At 31.7% G+C, this 16,481-nt stretch overlaps 2 protein-coding genes across 2 annotated transcripts; one reads left to right on the plus strand and one right to left on the minus strand.

The window, feature by feature from the left end:
• The first annotated feature begins 7,794 nt into the window (after positions 1–7,794).
• Positions 7,795–12,687, plus strand: LOC124828758 (chromosome transmission fidelity-like protein). Its single transcript, XM_047302131.2, has 3 exons — positions 7,795–7,982; positions 9,361–9,550; positions 12,339–12,687. The coding sequence occupies exons 1-3, from the start codon at positions 7,833–7,835 to the stop codon at positions 12,395–12,397; spliced, it is 399 nt and encodes a 132-aa protein (XP_047158087.1). The 5' UTR covers positions 7,795–7,832; the 3' UTR covers positions 12,398–12,687.
• Positions 12,688–14,100: 1,413 nt separating this feature from the next.
• On the minus strand, positions 14,101–15,915 carry LOC124828757 (RING-H2 finger protein ATL32-like). Its single transcript, XM_047302130.2, has one exon. It carries the CDS (start codon positions 15,683–15,685, stop codon positions 14,480–14,482), a length of 1,206 nt encoding a protein of 401 aa, XP_047158086.1. The 5' UTR covers positions 15,686–15,915; the 3' UTR covers positions 14,101–14,479.
• Positions 15,916–16,481: the final 566 nt, after the last annotated feature.

The raw sequence follows: 16,481 nt of genomic DNA on the forward strand, positions 1-16,481 counted from the left end.
CTCATTTAATAATAAAAATTCATTGTATGAACTAGTCCAAAAACGAATACAATTCGCATTCATAAAATCAAATACCATGTATTAGCCAACATATCTCAGCCCAATGGTTAAAAAATCTAAATACATCTAGACTTTGCTTCTAAAAAACTAGTGTGTTAAATGAACTCGTGAGACTCCGCACTTATCATACTAACCTTCCTCCTTTTCTACAACAACCACTCAAGTGAAATATCATACATCTCATGCGGTACTGACAATGTTAACTTCACTATCTCATTGAGTATAATCCTTTTTCATATTATATCGTCTATCCTATGAAGTCCCCTTCAACTCTCACCACTTAGTTGTTATCATATTCTATGTGAGCTAAATACTAGTAAAGTCAAAATAATCTCACATCACAAGTCTCCTTCAATACATTGAAACTCATCCTATATTACATTTTTCCTTGGAAATAGCTAATTTGACAACTCTAACACTAAAACTTTCACACATATACATATATTGTCAAACATTTGGTAATACAATCATAATTATAGCAAGCATCACACAAGGAAAACCATTTAGCATGATATGAACCACTTTTGTACTAGAAAAAGTAACAAAGTTATCACCTAACGATAATGCAACATACATATGTGTTTTTATGCAATTTGAGCATTTCTCATCATCTTAAGGTTTCCACTTTTAATTAACATGTTATAATAATCACACAAACATACCACATTCTTAAAAGTGCAAAATATTCCAAATTCATAGGCTTTTGATCTCTTTAAATTAAGGCTTGAAAGAAAAATCATTATACAACATAAAAAAACTTTCAATCCTACAATTCTAAACAATAACTTTACCATAGTAACATCAAAGTCACACCTAATTATTTTTCATCTTATAGGTTAACTCTTCCATACATACTAATGCAATTTCATATTAATACATTATCAATCATAATTAAACTCTTCTAGTCCAGCAATTTCACTTTATCAAACCTCACTCATTTGTAAATTTTCTAGTAAGACAATTTCTCCTATAATCACATTTATACCTACTTTATTTTGAATAACATTATCAACCATAATTAGTCTATTCAAATCAGTAGTTTCTCATCACATTTATAACAATTTCACAATTTAAATCAGATAACCCTTCCATAAGATTTCTTCACTACTTTAGTATCCAAATTATTATCACAAATAACATTATTCATTGAAATCACTTTTTTTCATAAAATTATTCTCAAATTACAATAAACATATAACTACAACATTCATACATTAGTTTTTAAATTTAACAATAAAATCTTAAATTTTCAATTATATTAGTTTTCTTTAGCTTAAAAACTTTGTCTAACACTTGTTATTTTCTTCTAAACAGCTTTACACATAGAAATCACTTGATCTACACAAAAAAGACAAATTATTCATAAAGAACGAAGAGAAATAACATGCAACCTAAAAAGGGGCATGCATGTTAAAGAAAACAAATTGTTTACTAGAAAAGAGTAAAAATTCAAACTCATCTTTAAGAGAAATTGATCTAGGGCTTTGATAAATTTCTTCGCATAGATTACTCCAGGGTGTTGGATCTACAAAAAGATAAAAGATGAATAGTAAATTTTTTAAAGAGAGAATGAAAGTTTTGTGAGGAATCTAGGTTTTATAAAGAAAGAGTTTTTCTTTTTTGAAGAAGAAAATCGGGGTTTCCACACTTATTAGTTTACATAATAGTCATTTTATTAGATAATAATCACATTTGTACTTTCCATTTTTCAATAGAAACATAAATGAAAGGCTTGTTTAACACAAATAAATTGAACAAACAACACATTATTAATGAAATTAGTTATTTTAAGATGGACTTGTATCACCTTTTATAATTTTGCAATTAGTATACCATTCAAAATGCTATATCTTAAGTGGACACTAATAACATCAAAGTCTTTAGTAAGGGACAATAATATAAACTTAGTTGATCTAATATATATGAATAAATTTTTTTTATTACAAATCAATTATTTATTTGAGATAAATATATAGGAGATTCATTGTGCAATGAGTGGAACTACACAATAATGGGATTGATTAGGGATATTACAAGTAATTCTTAAGGCACTAGTGCAGTGAAGGAAAATGACAGCAGTTGTTTTTGACAATACGCTTCGGTTGTCGAACCGAGACATATCTTGGCGAGGTAAAAAGGTGGGGAACATTTGGCCTCGGTTCCAACCGAGATAATATCTCAAAGGGTACTGCCTTAGTTCATCAGCAACCGAAGTAGTAAGGAAGAAAAGAAAAAGGATGGTTGCGAGGGGGGGGGAGGCAGGGGTTATTTCCTCGGTTCAGCTGAGGTAATAACGTGGACTTTTGACATTGGTTCTAGCTTCAACCGCTGCCAAAGCCCTATTTTTTTTTAAAATTGTCGTGCACCCTATGGCATCGGTTGTGGCTGAACCGAAACCATACATAGGTTTTCTACATAGATTTTGGCTATAATCGAGGTCTATTTTCCTGCAATTTTTCTAATAACATATCTGTTTTTGTGATATCCATTATCACAAAAATAGACATGCATATCAAACAATATAATAACAACATAGATTCAACATAATAGTCAATATTTACATCACATAATGTTTAAAGGATAATGTACAAAGTCTAGTAACAACAAAATGTGCTAATGTATTTTAAAATCCTAATAACTATGAACTATTGAATAATGTAATTAAATATTTTGCAAGTGCCTTCCTTAGGTATGCAATTGGCTTCTCAGTAAGTGGAGTAGGAGTCTTGAATCTCTGCACAAGACACATGATATTAATTAATATATATGAATTCCAAATGATGGAGAAAAACAAAATTCATTAAATCTAAATATTATCGTTTCCTAGCCTCTTGTGATATTGGCACGAATAATGCGGGTCATCCAATACATTACGTAGTATCCGCACTCATATGACCCACTCTGTCTGTTACACTAATATATCATCACAGTTGTAAATAGTTAGTGAAAATCATTAAAACAAAACAACTATAAGAAAGTATGGCTTTAGCATATGTCAAACCTTGAGAGAAACCCATGCAAGCTTTCTACCGTTAGTCGTTGATCTCCCAACCAACATCATATGTGTTGCAATAGAACTATAATAGAAAAGGCTTCAACATTAATTTATATAACAAAGAAAGTCTAAACATTGAGGTTCTTACCAATCAACTACTTGTCTAAGATGTTTGGGAGGAGACTTGTGTAATGAGCAAAACCACACATCATAACTCTTCAGTACGGAAACAATAAGTAGCTGCCAATGGTGCATGAAATTGATAATAACTTAATTGTTATATATATTAAAATCACATGGAAATTTGAAGTTAACGAAATTCACTTACCCAGATATATAAGTAATAAAATATATGTCCTTACCCCTTGCAAAGCTACTGGTGAGATATGTTGTGATGTCATCAAAATTATTTGTTTCGTGAGTGACTTGGGGATCAATGAACCCATAGACATCATTGTACCCCAAGTTGTTACTTACACCAAACATATACCTGAAATAAAAAATTGCCTTTGATATAAGTATACTTGATATATAAATCAATTTTAAATAAATAATTGCTTATAAACTTACATCATCCGTAGCTGAATTAATGTAATATTCAACTCTTCTCTTCCCGACGCAAGCTCCCTGACATCATCCCTGATAAACTATTAGTTGTATAACTACCCTCTTGTGTTAACTTTAAATGTTGGAGGCACAACATATTGTTCTACAACCAGGGTTAGTTCTGAAAGCTTTAAGGTCTTCAACCATTGCTCGAGCTCCTACCTGAACTTTTGAATAACCTTTGTGATTACCTTGTGGGTTATGTCTCATTTGGTATTCAACCTTTTTCTTGTGTGTCTTAGAGAAATATCCATGTTAATATGGTCTAAAGACTTAATGAATGTCCACTCCCACTCCGTTAATACACACACATTTAGCATATGCAAATTGTCCAAGTGCAATAATGATGGGATAAACTTGGATTGTGATTTTTATGTTCATTAGCTTAAGCTCCCAAATTTTCAACATCACACAATATCAAGTTTTAAAAATTTTATCCAGCTGTGTGACCTATTGACAAGTATATCAAGTCATTTATAGTACAACTGAATGGGGTTATCATATCCACAAGGATTTTATCAAGCATATTGGTAGTTTGTTTTTAGGTTTTGGTATTCGGAGAATATTGCTATGAGTATATATTATATAGATTGAGTGAATCACTTGTATTATATAAAAACTCTATAACCAGCTAAAGCCCTAAATCTATTATTTGCACATAAAAGTAGGAAGAGAATTAGTTGGATTACAATTTTGAACCATTTCCCACTCAATCTCAAGCATGTGAAAAAAGATGAGTGATCTAATAACAAACATAAACTAATTTATAAACAGATTGAATGAAAACATAAATAAATATCCAAAAAGTAGAAGTACAGAGGATTAGAATGATTACATCCAACCTTGACACAAAAGAGTTCAACTACTCATAAAATCTTGTGATGCAATCCCAACAATATCTAGACATAATATTTACAATGAAAACATCTATCTCGAGCCTCATAAACCCATTTCTACTCTACTACTACATATTTGATCCTCTACTCAATGCCTAAAATGATGACATGAGGTTTGTATTTATAAATTTTTCAGGGCGGTGCTCAGCTCCAACTTTGGCGCTTAAGCTATAAAAGTTTTATTCCAGATCTTTCCGAATCGTCGTTCTTAGGCTTGTACATAGCTCAAGCTGTAAAAGTTACATTCTAAATCTTTTCAAAGGTGGGTGTTTGAGGTTTCCCTTTGCAATGAGTTTACTTATATGGCTCAAGCCCCAACTTTGTTGTTGAGCTACACCAGTGTCAATTTTGTCTAAAATTACTTGAATTTCTTCTATTTTCTTTATTTTTTTCACTTTGAATCTTTGTTGATATCAAAGAACTGCAAAACAAACTAAATAGGGATGAATTGAGCATAATCTAAACAAAATAAAAACAAGATAAATGTTAAAATTATTTTAAAATTCACTTAAATTGAACATTTATTAAACAACTAGAATGTCCTAACAATATTAAGACATAAAAGCACACTGGGAGCTTTGCTTAGATAGGAAATCTTGAACATGATCAAAATATATTATGGTTGAAATTATGCACATGTTAGAAAATATGTTATTCTTGAATTCACTCAAAGACTCGGTACAAGCGTGAGTCTTAAAAAGTATATGCACCTAATGCTTTAATATGGGTCTATTACTAGTTTTGGTGATAAGAAGGTTGAATCACACGTATACCATTAGTAAAACAGTAGTGTATTTTCACTTTCTTTATTTTCAAGTTTGTGATAACTTCAACGAAACAATAAGTAAAGTATATCGTTGTATACCTAAGTAACCCATGCTATCTTGTAAACACTCTCACATGTGAGAAAGTTTTTTATCAAGGAAGAATTGACTAAATAAACTTTATAGAAGTTATTTGTACAAATAATTACAATAATATTTTTCAGTTGTTGAATAAAATAACTTTAAAGTTTAAAATGGACTTTTGATATACGAGAAAAAAAATCTATTTGTTTGTAAGAAGTTAGAAATTTTGAGTTTTATTATTAGATAAAAATATTAATTTATGTTTTACTGCATTCTAAAAAGTTCACAAATAAAAATATAAAGATTCAATAAGAATGGAAACATTGTGAATCGGTTTAATATTTTAGATCAAATGTAAAGTTAAATGAATTATTGATATTTTATGGGATATTTCTTATTTTTATAAAATATTAAATAAATTTAGACAAAAGTTAATATGTGAAAAAAAAATAACTTGATTTGACTAATTTTACCTTTTAGTATGCTATGTGAGACCCTTAACACCCCAAGCTATCTTGACTATAAATGTGTATTATATTAAATATACTTAAAGTCAAGTACATTTAATAAAAAGACATTTTCTGAAAAAAAACTAGGGTTAAATATGTTTTTAGTCCCTAAACTATTGGTCGTTTCTTGTTTTCGTCCCTCTTTCAAAGTAAGGTACGATTTGGTTCTCATTCTTTTCGAAACGTTCGTTTTAGTCCTCGGAATTTTGGTTTTAGTCCTCATTTGTTGTTAAATGAGGACCAAATTTTTAAGCAGTGTTTAGTTTTCGAGGACTAAAACGAACGTTTCGAAAAGAATGAGAACCAAATTGTACCTTACTTTGAAAGAGGGACGAAAACCAGAAACGGCCAATAGTTTAGGGACTAAAAACATATTTAACCCAAAAAACTATATGTAGAATCTTATGAATATAAATAGCACAATCATTAGTTGATAATCATCTCCTAACTTTACAATATCATTTACTATATACCCAGTACAATCAAGTAAAACATTATATATCAAACATAAGAAGAGTATTCTATCAAGAGTTAAGATCAAAATACAAACATATACAAGATAATCATGATTCAAATACATCAACCAATCTAACATACACTTTATATATCTAATTTATTTCAAATCTCAATTAATCCAAAACATCATCTTAAAGAAATATAAGATAACACGTAACAAATAAACATCTATAAAAATACTTATATTAAATTTGTCTAATTAAATATTAACATCTTACTAATTCTAAATACTTCTAATACACATAAAGACTTTAACTCTAAATTAATGTTAAATCCATTCATCCTATATAGTCACAAAATAATCTATATTCTAAAAACTTATGTTTATATATGAACAACTTAATATATGAATAATAACTACTAAATGTCAATTTCTTTCTACAATATACTTACATTTTTTTCTACCACTAATCAATATTTTTTTAAAATTATGTTATTTAAAAAAATCATCTTATATTTACTTTACGACGAACCTTTATATAACTTGTTGAAAGTATATTGGAGGAAGTGATTGACATTTAGATTCTTTAGTTAATATTCAAGTTCGATTTTTGACTTCAACCTAAGGTTTTAAAAAGGATGTCATTTCACTTCAAAGTACACGTCAATTAGAATTAATAAAATGTCAAATAAATGTTTAAGTACAGATATGTTAACTAGATCTATTTTTTTTTATCAATTAACTCTTTTTTATAGATAAAATTTAAAAGATTAAAAAAGTTTTATCTTTTCCAAAATTATTCTGCATTAAAATTGACAATTTAAATTTTTTTTTGAGAATTTTAATATCTTAAACTTCATAAATATATGAATGTAATTCAAATGATTATTTTAATAATTTTAAATTAACAAGATAGTACAATATCACGTTGAACTAAGAATGGTAGAAAACTTCATAATATAAATATCTACGGATAAAATATGTACTGGATAATAAACATATCTTTAATAAAATATCTATAAATAATATATATGTATATTTAATTATTAATTTATTAATAGATTATTACGAGTATTATGGTATCTTACTATCATGTATGTTTTTCATAATAAAACTATTTAGACTTGACAAGTAATAAATAGGCAACCCGACCGTTTCCAACCTAATATTACACATTAAACCCAGTTAATAAAAAAATAGTAAGTAGTTTTCCCTTGCCGATTAAATATTAAAAAATCAGCGATACAAAATTTAATATAATTATAAATAGAATTTGAAATTGTTAAAAACTTATTTAGCTCAATCTTTAACGATTTGTAAAATAAATGCTATTATTACAATTTCCCGTGTTAATTTTGGCGGGAAAATAAAGCAATTTTCGCGCGTTACCACATCGCACATCACATCCCTCTAAAATTCCCAATCCTCAAGTGAGTCCGTGTAGAGAGAAAAGGGGAAAAGATGGAGATTCGCGTGAGGTGCAGCTGCGGAGAAGGAAGCTGCGAGGAATGGGGCATTGTGGAGCTTCAAGGAGTGGTGGAGCCTCAGCCAGGATTCCACGATTCCCTCCCAAATCTCCACATCGGTACTCTCTGTCGTCCTTCTTCTCAGGTTCCCTTCTCTCACCCTTCTTTTTTCGTCTCTTCATATTCTCCCTTTAATTCTATCGTCATTTCAATTCCGCTTCTCATTGCAAATCGCATTTTGACCACCGATTTATCGACAAATGTCACTCATACTACACCTAGAATCACCTTCGCTACCTGCTTATGTCATAGACTCTTCTCAAATCACTGTTTAAAACGTTTATTTCCAATTTTAGTGTTCTGTTAAGTTGTATTATAAGAATATTATTGATGAGATTTTGTCAGAAGATTTGCTGAAGAATAGCGATTGGACTCATTGTTACTAGGGGAATCTCTACATTAATAAAAGAATAGAAGAACGGGAGAGATGATGGAAATTAAATAAGAAATAGATGTGTGCAGTTACTTTGAAACCAGACTTTATAGCTTTTTAGGTTTAATTATCATTTTGAATTCTGTTTTGATCCTTTACGTTTAAGAAAATAATTTTAATTTCTTAAATTTCAGAGACCGAAACCAGATTCACATCAAATTTTAATGTTGAAATATAAGTAAACCTTTAGTATGTATAATTAAAATATAACAGCCGTGTATTTTTTAACATAAGCGAAGTAGGAAAATAGCTCAATAAAATGTGAATATTCAATTAAAATATAACTATTTAAGTAGACATGTTTTTTCATAGCTTTTGTTCGAATTCATAAATTTTGATTAGTTTTTTTTGTTCGTTTTACCTAAAAGGTTCAAATAATTGTTTGTTTCAAAGTGATATCTTGTTTTAGGATTTTATTTTTATTATTTTAGTCGTGTTTTACGTGACAAATATAATTTTTTTATAATTAAAATGTAAATTAATTATACGTTTTTAAATATAGAAGTTATATTAAAGGGTATGACATAATTATTTTGAATATATGAATTTTAATTTATAATGATGAATATGAATTATAATATGATTATTTTAAAATTGAAGTGAATATGCACTTAACAAATACTGAATATAGGAATACTGAAGATAAACGTGTAATAGTTAAAAATAACTGAGATCTTTTTTAGCTTTTTAGAAATGTAGTATGTGATGTAGGTAAAAGGAAGATAAATAATACTGTCTAAATAGAGTGGGGTCTAAATTGAAGATTTGTCATCTTAATAAATAGAGAAACTGTAAACATTTTTAGCTATCATAATAGAATTGGAAAATGTATGGACAGAATGAATGCAATTATATTTTATAGTGATTAAAAAATGATTGTCCACAGAAAAATAGTGGTTTCAATTAAACCATGGACTACACTGGTTGACCCAAGTAGGGCTCTAAATCAATGATTACCAACAAAAGTATTTCAAGTTTTTGTTAGTTAATTGTAAACTAATATTTTTTATTGATGACTTTTGTTGTTCAGGAAGTGTATACCTTCACTGTTGGATACCACGAACTGACAGGGTCAAAGGTTCCCTTGAAGAAGCCAATGGTGGTGCTCAAGAAAGTAAAGCATCCTGATGGAGAAAGTGGGTGTAAGGTGGAGCTGCAAGTTGTTGGCGTCATTAGACATAAGATTCTGTTCAAGAACAGACCAAAGGCTCTCATTTCTAGTAAGATTTCTCTTTCCTTTCGTTCCATTAAACCTCTTTGGAATATATTTTTCGTTTTGTAGAGGACAGTTGTGAAGCAACATATGACCCTTGAAAAAGTGTCTCAACATTTCCAAACTTTTGGTGTCTTCATTGTTAGAGATTCTTAGGAACATTTAGGTGTCAACGTGTGTGACGTCGATTATTATAATCTTTCACTTTAATTCTCGATCACATTTATTTATGTTTAGTGCTAATCCTCATGATTGTAGCAGTACATGTTCCTAGTACTATGAGTGCTATTTTATATCGGTGGACTTCAGAATTTCTTCCTTTGGTTTGGGGTTTAGGGGGAAAAGTTGTTCGTATACATAAATTCTTGGTCCCTCTTCCTACTTTTACCACTTGAGAAAAGGGAGATAAAAAAGACGTGAAGTGAGACTATTCCGGAGTTTTATCTTTTCTTAAAATTATAGTTGGTGCAATCGAAGTATATGAATCTGATAGTTTAAATATTAAAAAAGATTTGGTTAGAAAAAGTAGAAGGACTATTAACTGCGGAGTAAGAGATATTTTTATGTGCATGACAAATAACATGTATATTAACAACAATAACAAACAAGTATATTCCCAATAAGTTTTATTTTTATTAGTATGAATTACAAAATTGTGAATTCGAAAAACAACCCATCGGGTTAGTGGTCATTTCTTCCCTTTAGTCTATAACTCTAAGACTAGAACCAACTTATGTTCCTACCAAAGACTGGTAAAGCATTTCATTTTACTTCACTAACAGTGTAAAATATTATTCCCCAATCATTTGTTATCACATCATTCAGAAAACTATAACTTATACATTTAAAAAGTTAAACTTTTTTAACGGTGTATCAACCAATGATTGAACGGTACTGTATAAACTTTTACTGTTGATCAAACGCAAGCGTAGTGATATTTCAACCCTTACGTATTTCAAATATTCTATCAATATTCTTCATTTCTTGTTTTTATCATGTCACGTGTATCTATTACTTTTATTTTTTACACCTTTCTCTCGTAGATTATTAGTAACTGCCCAACAAATATTTTTCCAAAAGTAAAACTCATGATAGACTTAGTTTTGTATTATTGTTTTAGTGTTGATGTTCCTAGACGTCAACACTGGGGAGTTTCAATTGAATTAAGCAAGATATGATGTAGACCAGTGTAGTTGGAATGGGAATTCTTCCCTTCAGACGCTCTTTCCCTGTGTACTTATGCCCATGAAAAAGATTCTGTTATTGCATCTGAGTCTATCTTACTGTGGGTCTCACATGGTTCTGCTGGACAGCTTATGTTGCAACCACAAGGGTCACTGCCTTTCGCATTGCAAGAAAAACCCTTTAATTATTCTTACTCTATCTATTTGCACACGTCACCCTTTCTTATCATCTTCTCTTATTTCTTGAATCAAGATGATCACTCCTACGCGTAAAAAGTGTTTGCAATCTTTGCATCGATAGTGGTTTGCTCTCCACTTCAATCAAGCAATTCCAACTTTGAAAAACTCTCCAAATTTCTCTTTACGTGCTTGTTTACTAGTATATGTCCTTCTCATCTTTAATTTAGATGCTTTTTCCAGTCTTGCCCTCAAGTAACCCAATATTAAATTTATAATAAAATGCATAGTGAGTGGGGGCACGGTGCATATAAATCCCTGAAGTTCATCCCAAAAGATCGTATCTTTTATAATTAACTACATAAAGCAACAATCCTAATGCACATGTTATCTTACTGGTACTAAGATGCTCACTTCAAATGTCCAAACCTTCCATCACGATAAGATTTAAGTTTATTTTACATTTTTACAACTATTTATCTAAATTTAGAACGTTAACAATACTTAATTAAAAGACTGTAGAATCCAAAAGGTTGTCCCCATACGCCATAGCTTACACCTCACACCAAGGAAGAGAAAGAAGAAATTAGCAGATTCTTGTAGTAAAGTTACAGCTGTTTTTGACATTTCTTAGGAGTTTCATTAGTTACTCTTTGATTAGCTGTCCAAGTCTGAAAATGAATCTGTTTCTTTACTATGCTAAGCAAATCATTTTACAATTAGAACATACATGGGAACATGCCACAATTAGTTGCTGTAATTACAAGCAAGACGGGTATGGGGGTTTGCGGATGATATACAAATGCAACCTCATTCGGCCACATGGATGGAGGACCGGTTAAAGCTGCCATTTCAATTCTAAAAGGATGAAAACCTGCGGCAGTTTCCATTTTGGCCTAACTAGATGACTAAAATAATCTTCATGACTAACATGCTAGGGTATCAGAGGCTACTACCTTCGCAAATGTATAGGAGAGGATAATAGAACACAGCCTTCCCTTTCACATGTAAAAAGCTATTTTTAGATTCGAGTCCATGATTAATTGGTTACCAGAATACAACTTTACCATTACTTTTGGTTCGTCATTAAAATAAATTACCTCGTCAATGGTGTGCGTATCGTGAATAATAGAGTGAAAATGTTAATCAAAGTACCTTAAAAATATACGCTAAATTTGCATATTCAGTGTTCCATACATGTAGTTTGCTGATTGTGTTATCAGCTAATGCTCGCCTTTGTTTAGAGTCTGTTGTACAGTTGAAAAGATAATATTGGACTTAAAATTGTTACATATTGATTCTAACAAACAATAGTTAAAGGCACGTCACTTTTGTGTTTGGTATATCTTGTCTCTTCCATTTTCCCTGCCTCGTTTATTTTGTGAAATTGGAGTCTAAATGCTAATGGTTATCTTTCTTCTCTTGCTTTTCAAGAGCCACAGATGGGATCGAGGGAAAGACAAAAGCCTATCATGTTAGGCTCTTCCCCTTAAATCAAGCTCCCTTAGACTCAATGTCCTTTCATTTGGTGAAACCATGTTAGACTAGAAGACTGGAGAAATTGGAGGCACACTTGTCATCCCCTTTTCATACGCTGCAACCCAAATTCAGCCAAAGTCTTGACCCATATTTGTAATCATAGCAACCACATGTTATATAGAGTGCCAATAATGGCATAAGTGATTGTGATTTATCATTACGAGGAGTTTGATGCGTCATTATCTTGATTTGTGTTTTCGTGTGAATATGCAAATGACATTAATTAAACTAAACCTTATCTGAATTTGTCTTTGCCACGAAACAGAAAACTAGTTGGGTGATACGCATATAGGTTCACATAATACTGTATTTCTTTGGCCTCTTGTGCATGGTGCTCTCTCTCTCTCTCTCTCTCTCTCTCTCTCTTGTAGGACTGTTCTTTAGCTAAGTATATTCAGCAGAGAAATTCTTTTGGCCACCAACATCTTTAGTATAAGGGGGAAGCATATCTTTGGGAAAATTTAATATAAAAATCAATACTCTTTATAGCTTTTAGATCATGCGATCAACTGCTTTAAGATTTTTTTTGTTTGTAATTTATCTTTTGAGCATCATTGAGGCACTTTGACACCATTCGAAAAGTAAAACCAATCAAAACTCATGTGCCACTTACAAACCATGTATGTGAGCGATTCAATTTACTTCATTTCTCTCTCATAATGAACGACACTAAGATATTTTGCATTTAAATGGTTTTGAAATTTGGTAATTGGTGTTGGTGAGAAATTAATGGTGGAAGGTGGCCATAGTTTGTTTATCAAATAATCACGAGAACCATTAAAGTGATATTATTATATTTAAAGTGTATTTATCATTTAATCAAATTCTTTTTTCATTCGTAAATAAACGCTCATCTATTAAATTTTAAGTCTGTTGTATGCTAATTCATTAATATGTAAAGGTTATACTTATACATACTTAGCTGTTTGTTTTAAAAGCATCCTCACAAGATATTTTCCTTCAAGATTTTATTCTTATCTCAAGGTTAAAAAAAAGACATGATTTAAAGGAAAAGTGGTTACCCTTTGAGTTGAAAATCGCGAGATTAATTAAATTCTGGTCAGTTGGCTCCTTAATTCTCGAGAAACAGTATTACTATCTGAATTGTACAACACTTTATTTCTTACAGTTGAAATTTATAATAAATAATTTTTAAATATACAAATTACATTTGAATTGAAATTCAGAGTAATAAAAATCTTTGAATACATAAAATGTAAAGTTATTTTTTGAGTATTCACAGTTTTGAAAAATAATTTAAAAATTAATTAAAAAAACTAAAATAAAAGCAATAAATTAGAAAAATTAAAATCATAAAAACAATTTTCTTAAAACCCCATATAACGAGGGTTATCCTATGTTTACAACATTAAGAAACGCCTAATTTTTATATCTCCAATTGATGAAGACATTTAGCATAACCGAATTATGTGTTCAATATTTACATACCTAAAAATATAAATTATTTTTATTATGAAACAAGTTCGAAAATACAGGGAGAAATAAGAACACGGCAGGTTGCGTAAGTAATAAAATAAACTAAGATTAGATTCAACTTTTTAACAAAAAAATCAGATTCAACTATTTAAATCGTCCGACAAAACTAAGTGACCTTAAATTATATAAATATTTCACAGACAAGATAATATGAAAATAATTACGACTAATACTAGGTATATTATTATAAATGAATAAAATAAATAACATAATAATGTGCTAAAGAAGGGAACCACGATCTCTCTCTCATCCCAAAAAATAAAGTAAAAAGAAAAAAAACAAGAAAGAAAGAAAACGAGTTGACTCATAAGCCAAAATAGTACACATAACGAGTTGACTCATTCATTGAGAACTCTACTCTTCTTCCATTTCCGTCCTCCGCTTCATCTCTGTAACAGCAAACTCTCACAGTCTCTGGAGAATTGACAGCAACCCATTTATTGAAGCAACCATACATCACAAAGCTTCACCTCCTCTCACCAAAGGATCTTTTAGAAGTCCAACGCAGAACACGAACACCAAGTTTCCGACGGAGCTCTTCAGCCATGGCTTGCCACAAATGGCGGCGTGCAAATCACCCACCTCTTCTCCACCCTCTTCCCGGCATAACTCTCTTCGCTATCACTCCAACACGTACCCTTAACACTAGCAGAACGCTGAACACTCCTTCCATGATTCACCAGAATGTACCTCCTCACGTCTTCCGGTAACCTCAACGTGTACCTCTCCACACCCACAAGAGAATGCCCAGTGGAGTTTGACCTCGAAAGGTTCCTCTCAGCAACAACAACCACCCCATCACCAGTCACAGAATTTGAATTTGTCTCTAACTCAGGAACAACATCGGGAGATGAAGATTGTTCCTCACTTACATACACTGTTTTGGTAGTGTCATCACTCAATGCAGGACTTCCGACACAAACCTGATTCACGGCATGGTTTGTGTTAGTGTTTTGATTTGGTTCTGCCACAGTTTCTTCACTTCCGGAAACTTCCTCATCAGGAAGGGTGGGGACAGTTATGGCAACCTGGCACGAATCCTGGCTGAGATTCGCGCGGCACACAGGGCATGTCACGTGGGAAGCGAGCCAGGAATCAATGCAGTGAGGGTGGAACACGTGGTTACATTTGGGGAGGAGTCTGAGGGCATCTTTGTCTGAGAAATCGGTCAAGCACACAGCACATTCGAGCGTTTCTTCACCCTTTTTGAGGTCCTTGATGTTGGAGTAGAAGAGGGTGGGAAAGGTATTAAGGAGTTCCCTGTTGATCCCCTGCGCGCAGGAGCAGGGGACTGTGGTGGTGGTCTGCGTGGTGGTGATGATGATCCGTGACTCGGCACACCGGCGGAGGTAGATGGAGAGGATGCCCATCACAAGAAGAGCAAAGATGATGGCTCCAACGGTGATGGCAACGGAGGGCTCCCAGCTGTGGTGCGTGATGTATGTGGGCACAGGCTCCATGGAAGACTGTGCTTGAGCTGTGGAAGCATGGAGGAAGGAGAGGGAGAGGAATGTGAAGAGGGTGGTTTGAAAGATGTGAAATTTACTTGATTCAGGCATTTGGGTGTGTGATTTAGAGTTTGTGAAGAGAAGAATGAGGTGAGAGTGGAAGTGTTTGGTGAGGAAGAGTTTGAAGGTAGGAAGTTGGGAAGTGTGGTTTGGGGGGTTATATTGGGAAAGAAAAGGGAAAAAGATGGGGAATTGTTTGTAGCAATGGGTGTTTTGGGGATGAGAATTTGTTGGCATTGAAGGAGATGGGAGAAAGTGAATGGAGTCAAAAAGAGAAATGAGGTTTGAAGTTTGTGTAGCTTGGAGAAGAAGGGTTTATGTTTGTGTGGTCTTAGTGGAGAGGAAATGCAGAGGAACGGTTAGCATAACTTAGCTCGCACCACTTCCTTTTATTTTAGAATATCAGAAACAAACGCTTCAAAACGCATTCTCTCTGTGCCACTTTTTAAAAGATAAATTATTATATGGTTTCGGATGGATTTTTATATCAATTTTTATTTTTAGGTTTTCTCTAATATTTATATATATAACAATCTTTATTAGGGTCTTTGTCTTTATTGGGACCCTAATACCATTTTGATGAGTTTCTTTTGTCCTTTGAATATGAGTTATTGGAGTGATATTTGATCTTTAACTCAATGTCATTCTTCACCTTTTACCAAAAATACATAAAGATGGAAGACCTATAATAACTTGCTATAGGTGGTGTTTGCTGCACCATTATTATTTACCATTACATTCATCTCAATCATGGAGTTTTATGTTTTGATCTCCTTTTCAACTTCTTTAATTGCTACCACAATTTGTGGTCATTAGAAGTGATTTTCAGTGACTGTGTTTTGTTTATTATTTTCTGTTTTTTCTTGTCTCCTCTGCCCTATGTGGTAATCTCTCCAACTCCTTTTGAGATTTTTTTTTTTGTTAAATTTTGTTTTACTTAAGAATATTGTAACCTTTTTGCTTAGAATGTTTTGAAACAAAGACATGATCGTAATGTTTCAAAATATTAAAATATGATTGTGGTTTTATAAAA

The sequence above is a fragment of the Vigna umbellata genome, chromosome 4 (assembly GCF_029865625.1).
Source record: "Vigna umbellata cultivar VRB3 chromosome 4, Vumbellata_1.0, whole genome shotgun sequence".
Lineage (NCBI taxonomy): Eukaryota > Viridiplantae > Streptophyta > Magnoliopsida > Fabales > Fabaceae > Vigna > Vigna umbellata.

Bases quoted from the DNA above. Each gene is read 5' to 3' on its own strand.
- LOC124828758 (XM_047302131.2), top strand. From the start codon at position 7,833: ATGGAGATTCGCGTGAGGTGCAGCTGCGGAGAAGGAAGCTGCGAGGAA. The intron at 7,983-9,360 runs GTTCCCTTCTCT...TTTGTTGTTCAG, and splicing joins TCTGTCGTCCTTCTTCTCAG to GAAGTGTATACCTTCACTGT. The intron at 9,551-12,338 runs GTAAGATTTCTC...TTGCTTTTCAAG, and splicing joins ACCAAAGGCTCTCATTTCTA to AGCCACAGATGGGATCGAGG.
- LOC124828757 (XM_047302130.2), bottom strand. From the start codon at position 15,685: ATGCCAACAAATTCTCATCCCCAAAACACCCATTGCTACAAACAATTC.